This window comes from Zonotrichia albicollis, unplaced genomic scaffold (assembly GCF_047830755.1).
Source record: "Zonotrichia albicollis isolate bZonAlb1 unplaced genomic scaffold, bZonAlb1.hap1 Scaffold_426, whole genome shotgun sequence".
Taxonomy (NCBI): domain Eukaryota; kingdom Metazoa; phylum Chordata; class Aves; order Passeriformes; family Passerellidae; genus Zonotrichia; species Zonotrichia albicollis.
The window spans coordinates 23,363-36,564 of record NW_027428445.1 but is presented as its reverse complement, the minus strand read 5'-3'; the positions used below and the strand labels follow the sequence as shown (position 1 = coordinate 36,564).

Here is a 13,202-nt window from a genome sequence, read left to right as displayed (position 1 = left end):
ACCAACAAATCATGGTGGTGTGCAAAGAATCTCCTAATTACTCTCAGTCCCAGGGAAGTATCTCAATGTGAACATCTCCACATCGAGAATTCTCTACACACTCAGAAAATGTGTAAGAGATTTCTGATTTCCTGATAATCATAGTGGTCTTGTATAGTTGTAAACAGTGCTTGTCTGTCAGTCACTTATTTGCGGCTTATCCTTTCCCACCATTCAAGGAAGGATGTTTATTGCTGACTAAGGGTGTTTTCTGCTGAGATAATTCATCACAAGACAAACCATTCTGGCCTAGCTTAGCCATGGGGAAAGTAGAGAAGCCTTTTGCTGTGTCAGGGGATGAAAGGTCCTGTCACGATCACATTCAAAATCTAGGGTCTAAGAACAAAAGCTAACTGTATTTTCTAAGTCAATCAAGCTATAGAAAAATGGGAATAAATAGTGTGTGGCTTGTTTTCAAATGTTATTGTTTAGCATAACACTTCATGCAAGTAATGCAAAATAGTCTATATACTCAGGACTGTTTACATTTGAATAAATACAGTAAATTAGCAAATACAGTATTTAAAATTATCTACAAAAATGAGTTTTACCAGGTATTCACTGTTTGTATGAAGTCTTAAAGCTAAAAGCTGCCAGGGCAATACCAAAGAGTATGAAGTAAAAGAAAAAAACATTAAAATGGAGACACTTAAGGAAATCTCAGGAAAAAATATCACATTAATGGTCAATTAAACTAAAGCCATAATTAAAGCTATTAGGCAACTTTACCATCATCTTGAATCAAAAGGCCATAAACATCTATGCTTTACATATTATTTGATTTTTTTATTTTATACTATGAGGTGAAAGCAACACATTTCCTTTTAGTAATGTATACACAAATAGCCTCATTCAGAATACAATTTTAATGCACATAAAGTATTCATTTTACAAATCATTCAGTAATCCAAATAAATATACAATAGCTTGGAAAACAATATTTTAGAAAACAAATGCCAATGTAAAAAGACCACTTAAAGCAACTGAAATAATAAAAGGTTTCTGTATAGCTCTGTATTTACAGTTTTTTCACTGCATCATCAATATCAGAAATCTGTTCCTTCAGCTGGTTCCACTGTTCTGGATTTAAAGAAATACCTGAAATGCATTAAAAGAAATACTTAGGGAAAAAAAAATTGTAGTGCAGAATCTTGCATAGTTACTGTCAAGGCTGGTTTCATACACAGTGTATGTCACGATTAATAATGCTTAACATACCTCAAGTGTAACAACCACCTCGGTTACAAAGAAATTACTCACTTGGAACACTTCAGACCTTAGCTTATCTCCTTACAAAGAAAATTAGTGCAGTATAACAAATGCATTTACAAGTGTTAGGCTAAACACAGAAATTAGGTGCTGGTCTTGACAGAAGGCAGTACAAAAGAAACAAGGAAATCAACTGTATTCCCATTGACTTCTAAAAGCCATACCTCTGTGGACTAAACTTCTACACACTTTTAAAGAACCATAATTCTGGGGTTTTTTTCCCCTCATGTTTCTTAAAGCATTGTGAATAACAAACTATAAGTAATATTTTGGAGAGACTATTACCACTCCCTAGCACTCAAAAACCAATATGGAAATCTAATTGTAATAAAAGGAAGAAGTGAAGTTAATTAAAGGGAAAATGTATGGCTATGTATGTAACTCCCATAACAAATCTGTTTGTATTTGATGCCTTGTTTTCCATAAATTATGGGGGAATTATTTAGGAAAACAGACTCAGGCCAATGAAACCACTTTGCTTTTGTTTACAGTCAACTGATAAAACTAATTATATGTTAAAATGTGAATCATTAATAAGTAAAAATATTACTCTAAAAATACCATGTAGTAACAAAGTATAGAAATCTGATACACAAAGATCTCCAGCAAACTGCAGACAATGTTTTAGTACAAAATAACATGAAGCAAAACAATACCTTTTCTGCCAGGCTTCATTTCACCTTCTTGATCCATCCAATATTCCCTAATATCAATTAAGACTTTTCCTTTAAAGTCACGAACACTGACGTACCTCATTTTGCCAATCTGTCAAAACACACATAAGGATATTTTTTAGGTATTTTATGTATTACAGCATTCACTTTTCCCAGCAGTATCAGACATGTACATGTGACATTGCACACTTCAGCTTATTTTAGACACCAGTAAAACAACTAGATCAAGAGCTTAATCCAGAACAATCAGTAGGGAAATAAGTAATGTCAATATAAATACATTAATGACTTAAAACCTGTTGAGTATTCAGCATTCAATCCTCAAAGTAAGTGGCTCTCTCCTAGAACAAGAAAATACCTGTCTTCTTAACAAGCTTACATCTTATAAAACCCACTAATTTACTGTTTTCTGAAATAAATTTTTGGGTCTGTTATAACCATCTTTTTTAGTAGCTGTTGTAAACAAACGGGGAAGAAGGCACTCTACGCTCTACCGCCAAATCTAAGTTTTAGTCCATTCCATAGGTACAGAAATCAAATTAGATATTCACATGAGATGGGCCCAATATTTAACTTGTTTCCCCCCCTCTCTTTTTTTTTCCTTTTTTTCTTTTTTAAAACATAGTAAATACAGATGGAAACAGAAGTAAGCCACCAACTGCCCCATGCCTGCTTCTGCTGGTTCATTGGGACACTTTCTTGGAACTGTGGTTAAAAGACTGTACCAAATGTTCTCAAAAAGACCCCTATTCAAATACTTTAGCTTACCAACACAGCAATGGTATGAAATGACTTTGAAATATCAGATTTTCATGCAGTGGCTTAACTGAATTATGAGAGCTTTTTTTTAATTTTCCAAAGAAAGGGCAAAGGGAAAAGAGACAACAGGTATACTATATGTTACATTATTTAGGCTTTATCAAATTTGAAAAAGACTGATTTCAAAAAAACTATTTGTTCACATAAATTCAAAATATAATGTGAATTTGAGAATGAGAAATTTGATAATAATAAAAGCACAGTCAAACAAGTAATGTAAAAAATTCTTAGTATTTTGTATGCACCTCCTGGACCCACCTTGTGAAGAAAACACACATAAACAATTTTTAAAAAGGAATATTCCTTCCTGATAAAACATTAGTTTTAGTTTTCACCTTATTTAATTTACACATCTTGCACTTTGACATAGTTAAACAGGAGACAAAACATATCTTACTAGCATAAAGTCTAACCAGAAAGCATGAGCAACTCTCCAGTCAACTAAAATCATTCACAGATGTTTAAATCTGAAGTACTAAGGCCCAAACAACAGGCCCTGAACTAAATTTGACCTCTAGATGAACCGTCCAACCAAATGTATATGTATCCATGTATAAATGAAGTATTATTAGCAATATGATATATGTATCCACTCTTTGGCAAAACATGTATTTATCTTTCTGTATTTAGAAACTGGTCAATGCCACATCTGGCCTTGTCTGGGGTGTAGGATCAAAGACAACTCCCTTGGTTCCTCCTTGAGCCCTAGCCAGGCTTAGGGAGAAACCCAACAGGAGAATAAAAACAGATGTTCCCACATTAGAAGTAATAGTAGCCTGTATATTATAAAAGCTGGGCTCCTCTAACAGCAAAATCAGAAGCCTCTTTGCCCGCAAGGTGGATGTACCACAGAATTCCCCAGTTACTGGGAGTGGTTCTCCAGTCCTTCGCTGTGACAGCTTCCCTCAGCTGATGATTAAAGGTTATCTGGATGCAGGGGTAAAGTATTAGGGCAACTGGTGATGTATCTTTCTTAATCACTATAGGCAATCTTCTGTAGTAATGATTAGGTGCATTGCTTAGCTTATTCTTTTGTAATTCTTTGCAGTACTGCATTACAGTAAATTACACTACTCCTTAAGTTGGCGTCGGTGTCTGGTGCTGACCCTACCTACCAGCAAAACAGAGTCATAAAAGTTGTTATTTCACAAAATATACATAAATAGGCTTTGTGCTTGCTTAAACTAATTTTTCTTCTTATGCAGATCATGCTATTTTAACTCTAAAATTTATTTTTAAATAATTAGGACCTCTTTAATTACCATAAGCCTGAAGCAGTTGTTTTCCTACTTCAAAGCATCCTTTAAAATAAAAAAGTTTATAAGATAGCATTTTGCGATTCATTTATTAAATACTTTCACAGCACTACAAATTTAACATTCAAAAATAAGGTATTATGTCACAGTAGCCGAGTTCTTTTAGACCAAACTTAGTAGCATGTCCAAGTCCATCAGTACTGCTGGAAAAGGATATCCTAAATAGTCTACATGAACAACATTTATTGGTTTTCCTTCTAATGTTTCAGTGACTTTTAAGGTCACCTATAAATCAGCTTCAAGCAGTAGTACTCCTGAACACCTTTTTTCCCCCCCAGATCTATCAAAGACTATTAGTCTACTGCCAAGTAACTCCAGATTTAAAGAAAAAATCTGATACAAAATAGCAGATTAGAGCTGCAAATACAGCAAAATGATGCAGAATTTGACTATTAAAGATAAGGCTACATGTCTTAATTCAACTACAGTAAGGTGAGGGGCAATAATACAAAGTACACAACATTTATTCAGTCAGTAAGTCTACCTTAAATGTAAACAGTTCAATATGAAAATGTTAAAATTGTTAGATTTTACACCACTGTCTAGATTTCAGCTGAATACTCACATGAAATTTCAAATGTTTAGGTAAACTCAATACAAAATTGTTGCCACTGCTGAAAAGCTTTATATAGGCTTTCAAAGTACTGTTTAAAAAATTTCAAACCTAGATTTTCCCTAAGCAAAGTAATGTTTCCTGACATTCAGTTACCTGCAATTCTGGCATTGAGCCATTTCTGATAAATTCTTTTTCCATGCAGCAGTTGATAGACCTAAAATAATTTCACTCCTCTAAGACACCTTTGTATTTCTGTAACAACACATTAATATTCCAAGGGCTGCATTAATTATTAGCAGGGTAGCTGCTGCAGTTCAACCTTCATAAACAAAATCATATGCTTTTCTGCTGGTTTTGGCTGGCTTATTTATTTTCTTCCCAGAAAGTTTGGCTTGCACAGAGCCAAGGCCTTTTCTGGTACTCATACAGCCACAACGGCAAGGAGGCTGGGGGTGCATGGGAGGTTGGGAGATGACACAGCCAGGACAGGTTACCCCAACTGACCAAAGGGATATTCCAGACCATGTGACATCATGCTCAATATATAAAATAGGGGGAAGGAGGAGGAACAGGGGGATGTTTGGAGTGATGTAGTTTGACTTCCCAAGTCACTGTTGCACATGATGGGGGCCTTGCTCCCCTGGAGATGGCTGAACACCTGCCTGCCCATGGGAAACAGTGAATTAATTCCTTGTTTGGATGTGCGGTGCTTGGTTGCTGGCTGGGGTTAAAACATGTTAGCTTTCTATTAAATATTACAGCTCATTTGACATATTATTCTATTAAATTAAACACAAAATATTAAAAGCATTATTTCCAGGTTTCCATTGTTGACAGTAAAATGCACTGAACTGTGTCTAGGTTCGTTTCACAGCTATGCAATTGACTTCCTGTATGAGTTTAAGCAACCATCTTCTTCACCATTTTTCTTCCTCTTTCCCTTGATTAAACTGTATATATATTGTTGGAGAAAAAACAGCAAAAAAAAAATTTGTTTTCCCTTACCATATGTATAGCATTAGAAGAACCTCAATAAGCTAATATAAACTTCTAGAATAGAGAGTCCTGCAAACAGGAGAGATCTGTAATACAGCAAATTGGTTTAACAAATTAATTCTGAAACTTATGTGATCACTGATGCATTTCACAATGTCCTGGTTCCAGTCAGGATAGAGTTAATTTTTGAAGTAGCCATGAGGTGGCATGGCCAAGACAGGGAGGTTATTCCATATCACTTCTCATCATTGCTAGAAGCAGGGGAAAGGGACTGTCGCTTCCCAGGAAAGGGGGTTTCTTCCGGTCAAGAAAACATGGCAGGAGAACTGTCTGGTATTGTTTCTTGCTGGGGGCTTTCCATGTAAATAATTTCTTTTGTACACTTTTGTTATTAACATAATTGTTGTTACTGTTCATTTTCTTATCTCATTGCTGTTTCCAGTAAATTGTTCTTATGTCAACCCATGATCTTTGCCTTTTGTGCCTCCAATTGGACAGGGAGGGAAGAAGGAGTGTCACATGGGTGGGGTTTTTTTTAGTGCAAGGACTAAATTGGAGAATACTATTGCTAAATAATGACACACAACCAATCACATTCAAGAACATCACAAGCATATCTTACCTACTTACTTATCTACTTTCAGGAGCCTATGATAGGTAAAGACATTACACCAGGAAACTGAAGAACTTATTTCTCACGAGTGAAAAAAGCAAATTTGACCCAAACTTAAATAAAGGGGGGGAGGGGGGAGTGAGGCCCATATGCAACAGGCAAACTCCTTTTCAGGAAACAATTCCTGTGAAATGCCCAATCATGTAATGTGGTTCCACTCTGGATAATTAATATTAATACTTTAACCCATCAGCATTAACAAACCTAATCCAAATCAGGCATAGGTAGATGACAGGATTTGTCAAACTAACCAAGGTACATGATGAACAACTCACAGTGGCTTGAAGCCACAGACAGGAATCTAATGCAACATGAATAATGCTTGTCCTTAGGGCCTCTAGTAATACATCACAAATGGGAGTAAAGTTCCACAACCCAACTGTACTCAAATCCTTTGATAAATTCCAGAGTATACTAGGCTGCCTATAAAACTTAAAAGACCATGATGTAAATAAATAAAACATACTTGGTCTCTTATACTTAATTCCCTTCTTCTTACAATTATTTTATTCTTCATAATTAGTTTCAAGAATACCATTATACCAACATTAGTTTCAAACAAAAATAAAGTGTAGATCTTTATGAAAATGCTCAATCTTCTAAATACAGCAGTCACAACGAGTTCAATATTAAAGGAAGTTGTATACTTTAAGAACACAGCCCAAAGGTGTAGAACAGCAAACCACTAAGTTTCATGTCAGTTGCTATCATTCCCACACACAATATGGATGTCACAGAATTTCTGACTATCATATGAATGCTTTACAGCCTCATTTCCATCAACTGAAGACACACTTGTAAGTTATGCTGCAAAATCACTTGTACACAGATCATTTTTATTACCATGGGGAAGCAGAAAGGAGAGATTCTAGTATTGTTAATATTCCTAGAAAAAACAAAATAATACCTCCAAAATTAACATGCAACTAGATCTTGAGCATGCTCTCTTGGGTAGAAAGGAGAGAAGGGGAGCATTCTCAGACCTACAGTGCTATTTCTACACTGAAACAGGTACATCTTGGTTAACACACATAAGCTGATGTTGCATGAAAAAAAAAACGCACATAACACAACAAACAACCTAAAAAAACTTTTGTTGTTGAGAAACTAAAAGCAGGCAGAAACTTAGGAACATTGATGGTTTAAGTCAGGGTGATAGTGAAATTTTTTTCTGCATTGTAGTCAACACTGGAAGAATCCTGCTCTTAGAGTAATATATGTCCTCTACTGTCTGTTTTTAGTAACTTATTACCTTGAGTCAAAAAAGGTTGAAAGAAATCAGAGCACACAAATAGTTTTGCTTTTATTTGAAAGTTTTTTTGCATTAGTTGGTTCGCTTATGGTGGTTTGCTATGTTGCTTTGTTTTTTGGTTTTTTTCTCTTTTTTTTTTCATAAGGAGGGCATTAAAATTAACTTTTCCCCAAGGCTGCAATTTCTGAACCTATTACAAAAAAAATCCCAAACATATAGGCTTTATATTTGAGTTCTAAATGCAGTTCCTCTCATTAGATGCAGAAGATACTATCATTTTTCCTATATGGATCAAAGCATGCCCCAGCAGAACTAAAAGTATTATATTCTTCCTTCAATGTACAAGTCCAAGCAGTTATGCCCAGGGTCTTAAATTGAAGCTCTCCCTCCAACTATATATACACAGGAAAGTGAAAATTGACACAGGCCTTCACTAATTTCCCCCCACATATTACTTTGCACAGGTACAGCCCAAATCCATTTATTTTACCTTATTCAGTGTTGGAACCATCTTATTAGGCACCTCTCATATAACTTTTCACAAACTTAAGAATCAAAGTCTAAGAATTTAAGTCCCTTTCTCATCCCGTGCTCCCCTTTTCAAACCAGCTAGTCAGGCGTTTAATAAGTCTTGATCCACACCCCTAAAAAAAGGAATTCTGAGCTATGCATATTCTTGCACAGCTTTCAGGATACATTGCTTCTTCAGCTAACCATGGGACATGCAATACTCTGAACTCACAAATGTTTGTGGCTACTGAAAAAATGTACATTCATCCTATTTTGGCAATGTCAAAAATTGAAATCTTTTTGGATTTTCAGTGAGAAAAACCTGCATCATAAATGAACGAGCAAAACTTATTCCAAGATACTGTCTTAGAAGACAGTAGCCAAATTCCCTTGACCTAGCTAAATAAGAATTAAGAGTCCATATTTTGGGTTTCCAAGACTGTCCTGATCTAATATTTACAGACAAAATGACTACACAGACAATTACCACATGCAAAGACATGAGAGTTAGAATCAATTACCACAACTCTGATTCTTTTACTCTATTGAAACCGATCAGTGCTTTTTCTCAGCATCTCATCTTGCATGCTAGCATCATAATCCCCTTCAGCCAAGATTTCAGGAGACCAAGCACAATGCTATCATGATATCCACATAGCCTCATAAAATTTATACAGATTATTATGTAAATGGTTACCTTAACCAGGCTCTAAGAGAGTCATCAATTTTACCTGAAACATATTCTCATCTCTGTTACTGCTTTGCTTAGAAGAAGCTGCACCTTTTGAACTTTCACCACTCTTTTGTTTCTTAACAGGCTTTTCTGGAGCTACTTGCTTTTTCCGCTTTGCCTTGGAGCAAGAATAAAAAAAACCTCATAAATCACAACTCATTTTATAAGTTATAAAAAAAAATTATTTTAGAGGTCACAAACTATTATGCCATAGGTATTAACACCTTCCTACTGTGAGGGCAGGAATACAATACTGTACATTTAGACTAGAGCCAAAAAAAAAAATCTTCAAATTAGCCTATTTTTGTTCTCAGTGAAGCTTACCATAATAATTTGGCTTTAAAGAGAAATTTAATTAGATCAAAATTCAAAACTCAGTCTTAAGCTGTGCCAAGGGAAATAAAGGTTGGATATTAGGAGAAAGATTTTTACGGAAAGGGTGATAAGTACTGGAATGGTCTGCCCGAGGAGGTGGTGGAGTCACCATCCCTGGATGTGTTTAAAAAAAGACTCAATGTGGCACTCAGTGCCATGGTTTAGTTGAGGCATTAGGGCATGGGTTAGACTCTATAATCTTGAAGGTCTCTTCCAACTGAGTGATTCTGTGAAAATACATTTCAAAAAGCCTACTTTCTTTGTGCAGTAATACTGGCAGTTTTAATTAAAATTTTTAAGTCTGATAGAAGTTTCATTTTCCAGAAAGTACAATGAAAAATGAGGAACAGCTAACAACTCTGGTAAAAAAAAAATAGATAAGATAATAAAAAAAAGGATTTGAAAAATCAAATCCAAGAGAACTTTTTTAATTGAAGTCAAATCTCTGTTCATAGCATGATAAATTAAACATGTTTTTAAGACATTGAGGCAATATCACCTGCAAATCAGATTACTTCGTTAGCCGATGCTAGAGCATGCTACATTTCCACTAATGGTGATATAGTAATCATGCCCACTGTAAAGGAAGAATAATGTAAAGATACCAAAAATTATTCTCACCTGCTAGAATCATATTGTAAATAATCTCTTTTAAAGACAGCTCAAAAAAATACCGGATGTTGTCATAGAAAAAAAACAAAACCAAAACCAACCACCTTACTGCCCACTGAAGTTGATTGTTACACTATGTCTTATTAGGAATACATTTCCAGAAAAAAAAAAAATCACCTGGTCATTTTCTCTTATATTAAGATTTCACAAAATACCTAATTTGCTATGTGCAAGCAAGTCACATTTTCATATTTGAACCAGTTCAGTAAATCAGATTGTCTCTTTGCAAAGCGCACTAAAAGACCCAATGTCTGCATTACCACCTAGCATTTCTTAAAAAGATAAATTGACTGTTGTATTCAATTTGTTTGCAATGACTGACACATCTATACAAATTTATAAAGTAAATAATTATTAAACTAAATGAAAACATTACATTTATGCATTTAAAACAGGTAATGTTAAAATTATCAACTCAGAAACATTCTGGTTGGCTCTGCTTTTAAGTGAGAAACTAGCAGATAGTCTTACAGTAAACATAAGACTCTGAAACATAAAAAAGAATGTGAGCGAGATAAGCAAGTGGCACATGGATAACAAGGCAAGTGGAGGTTTTGGTTTTGGACTTGCTTGTAATCCAGATATCAAAATTAAGGTGGGGCGGTGTCCTCAAAATTAGTTCAAATTCTTGCCACCAGAGGCAGCTTATACAGAAGCCGTCTATCACTTGCCACAAAACAGCAAAGAACTCCAGGAAGCTTGTGGCTAAATATACCATACAGAAAAACATGAAGCAAAATGCACCTTAAGAATAAAGTGTACTGCAAAGCAAAAAGCATCCACCCAAACCATAAGCTTGGGGGGTGGTTTTTTTGGGGTTTGGTTTGGGGTTGGGAGGGGGTGTCTGGGGTTTAAGTGTCAGATAAATCATATGTCATTTTGTGACATAACACTCAACTAATTCCTTAACCCCTGCCTGAAATATAACAGTTAATACAGTAGTTATAAACTGCATATAATGTTCACCTTTTTGTCAACTTCACTATCTGAATCACTGGCAGATGAGCTTGAAGACACAAGTTCCTTTGACTTCGGCATTCTAGGAAGAGAAAGATAACGTGAGAACACTATACAAGGAATACATCCCATTATGGATAGAAAGCCATCTCCAAACCTGTTTGTAAAGGCTCAACTTATTCAAAACCCTCCTGAAGACTTTCCTACCTTTTCATATAACCTTTAATACACATTGTAGATGTAATCACAAGCACCCTTCCCTCTTATAGCTCTTCCCCTTTTTGCTGTGACTGCCTTATATGCAGTATTTTAGTTCTGAACTGCTTACAAAAGGACATTTTTTTCACCTGTTTCATGTTCTCCCAAGTATGGTAGATACTATAATGAAAAAAAAGCAATACAAAACCGGTGTCCAGATGAATTCTCAACATAATATTCATAAATATAAACAATTAAGCCCCCAACACTACATATATTCTTACATTAGCATTTTGCCTAGTTGAAATCAGGAGTAACAGCTGCATAGTTGTCACAGATTGAGCTTAATTTCCCATCAGTAATACAAAAGTCTGAAAATATCTCAGTTACAGAGAACTACAGTACTGCAATTAATATTTCCATTGCAACTTTACAACATCAGTCACTAGAATATATTCATTTACTGAACAAGTGGACACTCAACTTTCCTTGAATGCATGCTGCCAGGTGTACTTCTACATCTGTCTAGTATGCAAACATGATTAGATACAGCAGTTGAACAACATCTTGCCTGCTACTAAAAACTCTAACAAATAAATAGATAGTTTGTGACTTCAGAATAAAAAGAAGTATCACAGGGAGAAACTACACAAAATAAACTAGCTTGGAAAGGCTAATAAAGTTTTAAAGAAGCATACCTCAGGAAAGAAAAAGAAATAGCAGTTTTTAAACTGGCAATAAAATAAACTATGTGCAAAAGAAAAAACAGTCTGAACGGATCAAATGTGGTTCTAGAGTAAATTGTCAGAATAATTTGGAACATAACGACAGAAGCTGTAGAACTGAAAATAAAACAGGGTATGGGAAGCACACATAAACCACATGTCCTGGTTTGGAAAGACACCACACTACAGGACGGAGGCAGGCAGAGGAGAGCTGGAACGGGGCAATGCAAAAATAAACTGAGCAGTGACATGAAATAGGGAAGCCGAACAAGAAAAGTCTGATACGCGAAGGGCAGGACACCTGCAGAGGACAACTCCAGAGTCCGCATCAGGAAGGGAGAGTAACAATATGGAGGAAAATGGAGGCGGAAACTAAAGGAAAAATAAATAGGGTGGGGTTGGTGTCCTCTCTTGAGAAACTAGCAAGCAGAGCGTGAGGACACCGAAGCACCGAGGAGAGGAAGGGTGGAATGAGACGGGACAAGTGAAGACAAGGGAAAGTAACATGAGAAAGACAAGCGAGTACGAGCTAGGAACACCAGATAAGCCGATGCCTGCCTGCCGCCATTTTCCTCTCCTCTTCCTCTTTTCTACGGCTTGTGTTGCCCCCCAAAGGAAAGGAGCGAGGGCCCGGCAGGGGGGCGCGGGTAAGAACACTCAGGTCCTCCCAGGGCAGGGTGGCAGCAAGAAGGATGCAGGTTACCGGCGGTGAAGGAAAGAACACGACACACACATTAAAAAAAAAAAAAGTCGGGGGTCGTCAGCGGGCAGGGCCTGATCCCGGTGCGAGGTGAAGGTGAAGAGCTGGGCGATTCGCCACCACCATTTTCTCCCTCACTCAAATCCTCTTTGCCCCCCCCAACATGGCAGTGGCTACTACTCCCGCTCCAAACCCGCTCCACAACAGGGCATTCCTCCCACAGAGCATAGTGGGCACTCGAGGAAAAGGGAAAGCCTCACCACACGGTTACCCAGCGTACTTCTCCCACACCAGGCTAGGAGATGCCGAGCGCCCAACAGTTGGGGGTGGAGGAAAGAGAACACGGCAACAGCTCTAACAAAATACGCAAAAGAACATAAATACTCACTTCCCATACGACTCCTCTACACCACGACAGAAAGATTCATCGCAGAATCCCCACCCCAGCCCTGCACCACGTGGGAAGGAGTAGAGGGAGGTGTTTAAAGGGGACGCGTACCTTTCTAACTTGTTCCTACCTCCCCCGCCCTGGCTAGGACAGCCGCAAAAAACAAAAACAAAAACAAACAAACAAAAAAAAAGCACCCAGACAACCCCCCCCCCCCCCAAAAAAAAAAAAAAAAAAAAAAAACAAACCACAAAAAAATCCCAAAACTGGCTTCCAAAGGGCTAGTCAGCCGCATCATTCCAATAGAGGGAGCCCTATGGGACCGACGGCAGGACCCTACCTGGAGCCCG

At 36.8% G+C, this 13,202-nt stretch overlaps 1 protein-coding gene across 3 annotated transcripts; it reads right to left on the bottom strand.

Moving 5' to 3' along the window:
• Nucleotides 1-799: 799 nt before the first annotated feature.
• LOC141727961 (activated RNA polymerase II transcriptional coactivator p15) lies at nt 800-13,002 on the bottom strand. Of its 3 annotated transcripts, none has more exons than XM_074534247.1 (5): nt 12,853-13,002; nt 10,851-10,923; nt 8,836-8,955; nt 1,965-2,073; nt 800-1,137 (listed from the first exon to the last, which is right to left on the bottom strand). In XM_074534247.1, exons 2-5 carry the CDS (start codon nt 10,920-10,922, stop codon nt 1,058-1,060), a joined length of 381 nt encoding a protein of 126 aa, XP_074390348.1. In that variant the 5' UTR covers nt 10,923; nt 12,853-13,002; the 3' UTR covers nt 800-1,057. The 3 variants fall into 3 exon arrangements, with proteins under 3 accessions (XP_074390348.1, XP_074390349.1, XP_074390350.1); XM_074534248.1 differs by having other exon boundaries at nt 12,725-12,867; XM_074534249.1 differs by lacking the exon at nt 12,853-13,002 and adding an exon at nt 12,323-12,393.
• Between the last annotated feature and the right edge of the window lie 200 nt (nt 13,003-13,202).

Bases quoted from the DNA above. Each gene is read 5' to 3' on its own strand.
- LOC141727961 (XM_074534247.1), bottom strand. From the start codon at position 10,922: ATGCCGAAGTCAAAGGAACTTGTGTCTTCAAGCTCATCTGCCAGTGAT. The intron at 8,956-10,850 runs GTGAACATTATA...TCTTGCTCCAAG, and splicing joins ATAGTGAAGTTGACAAAAAG to GCAAAGCGGAAAAAGCAAGT. The intron at 1,138-1,964 runs GTATTGTTTTGC...AATGCATTTCAG, and splicing joins AATGAAGCCTGGCAGAAAAG to GTATTTCTTTAAATCCAGAA.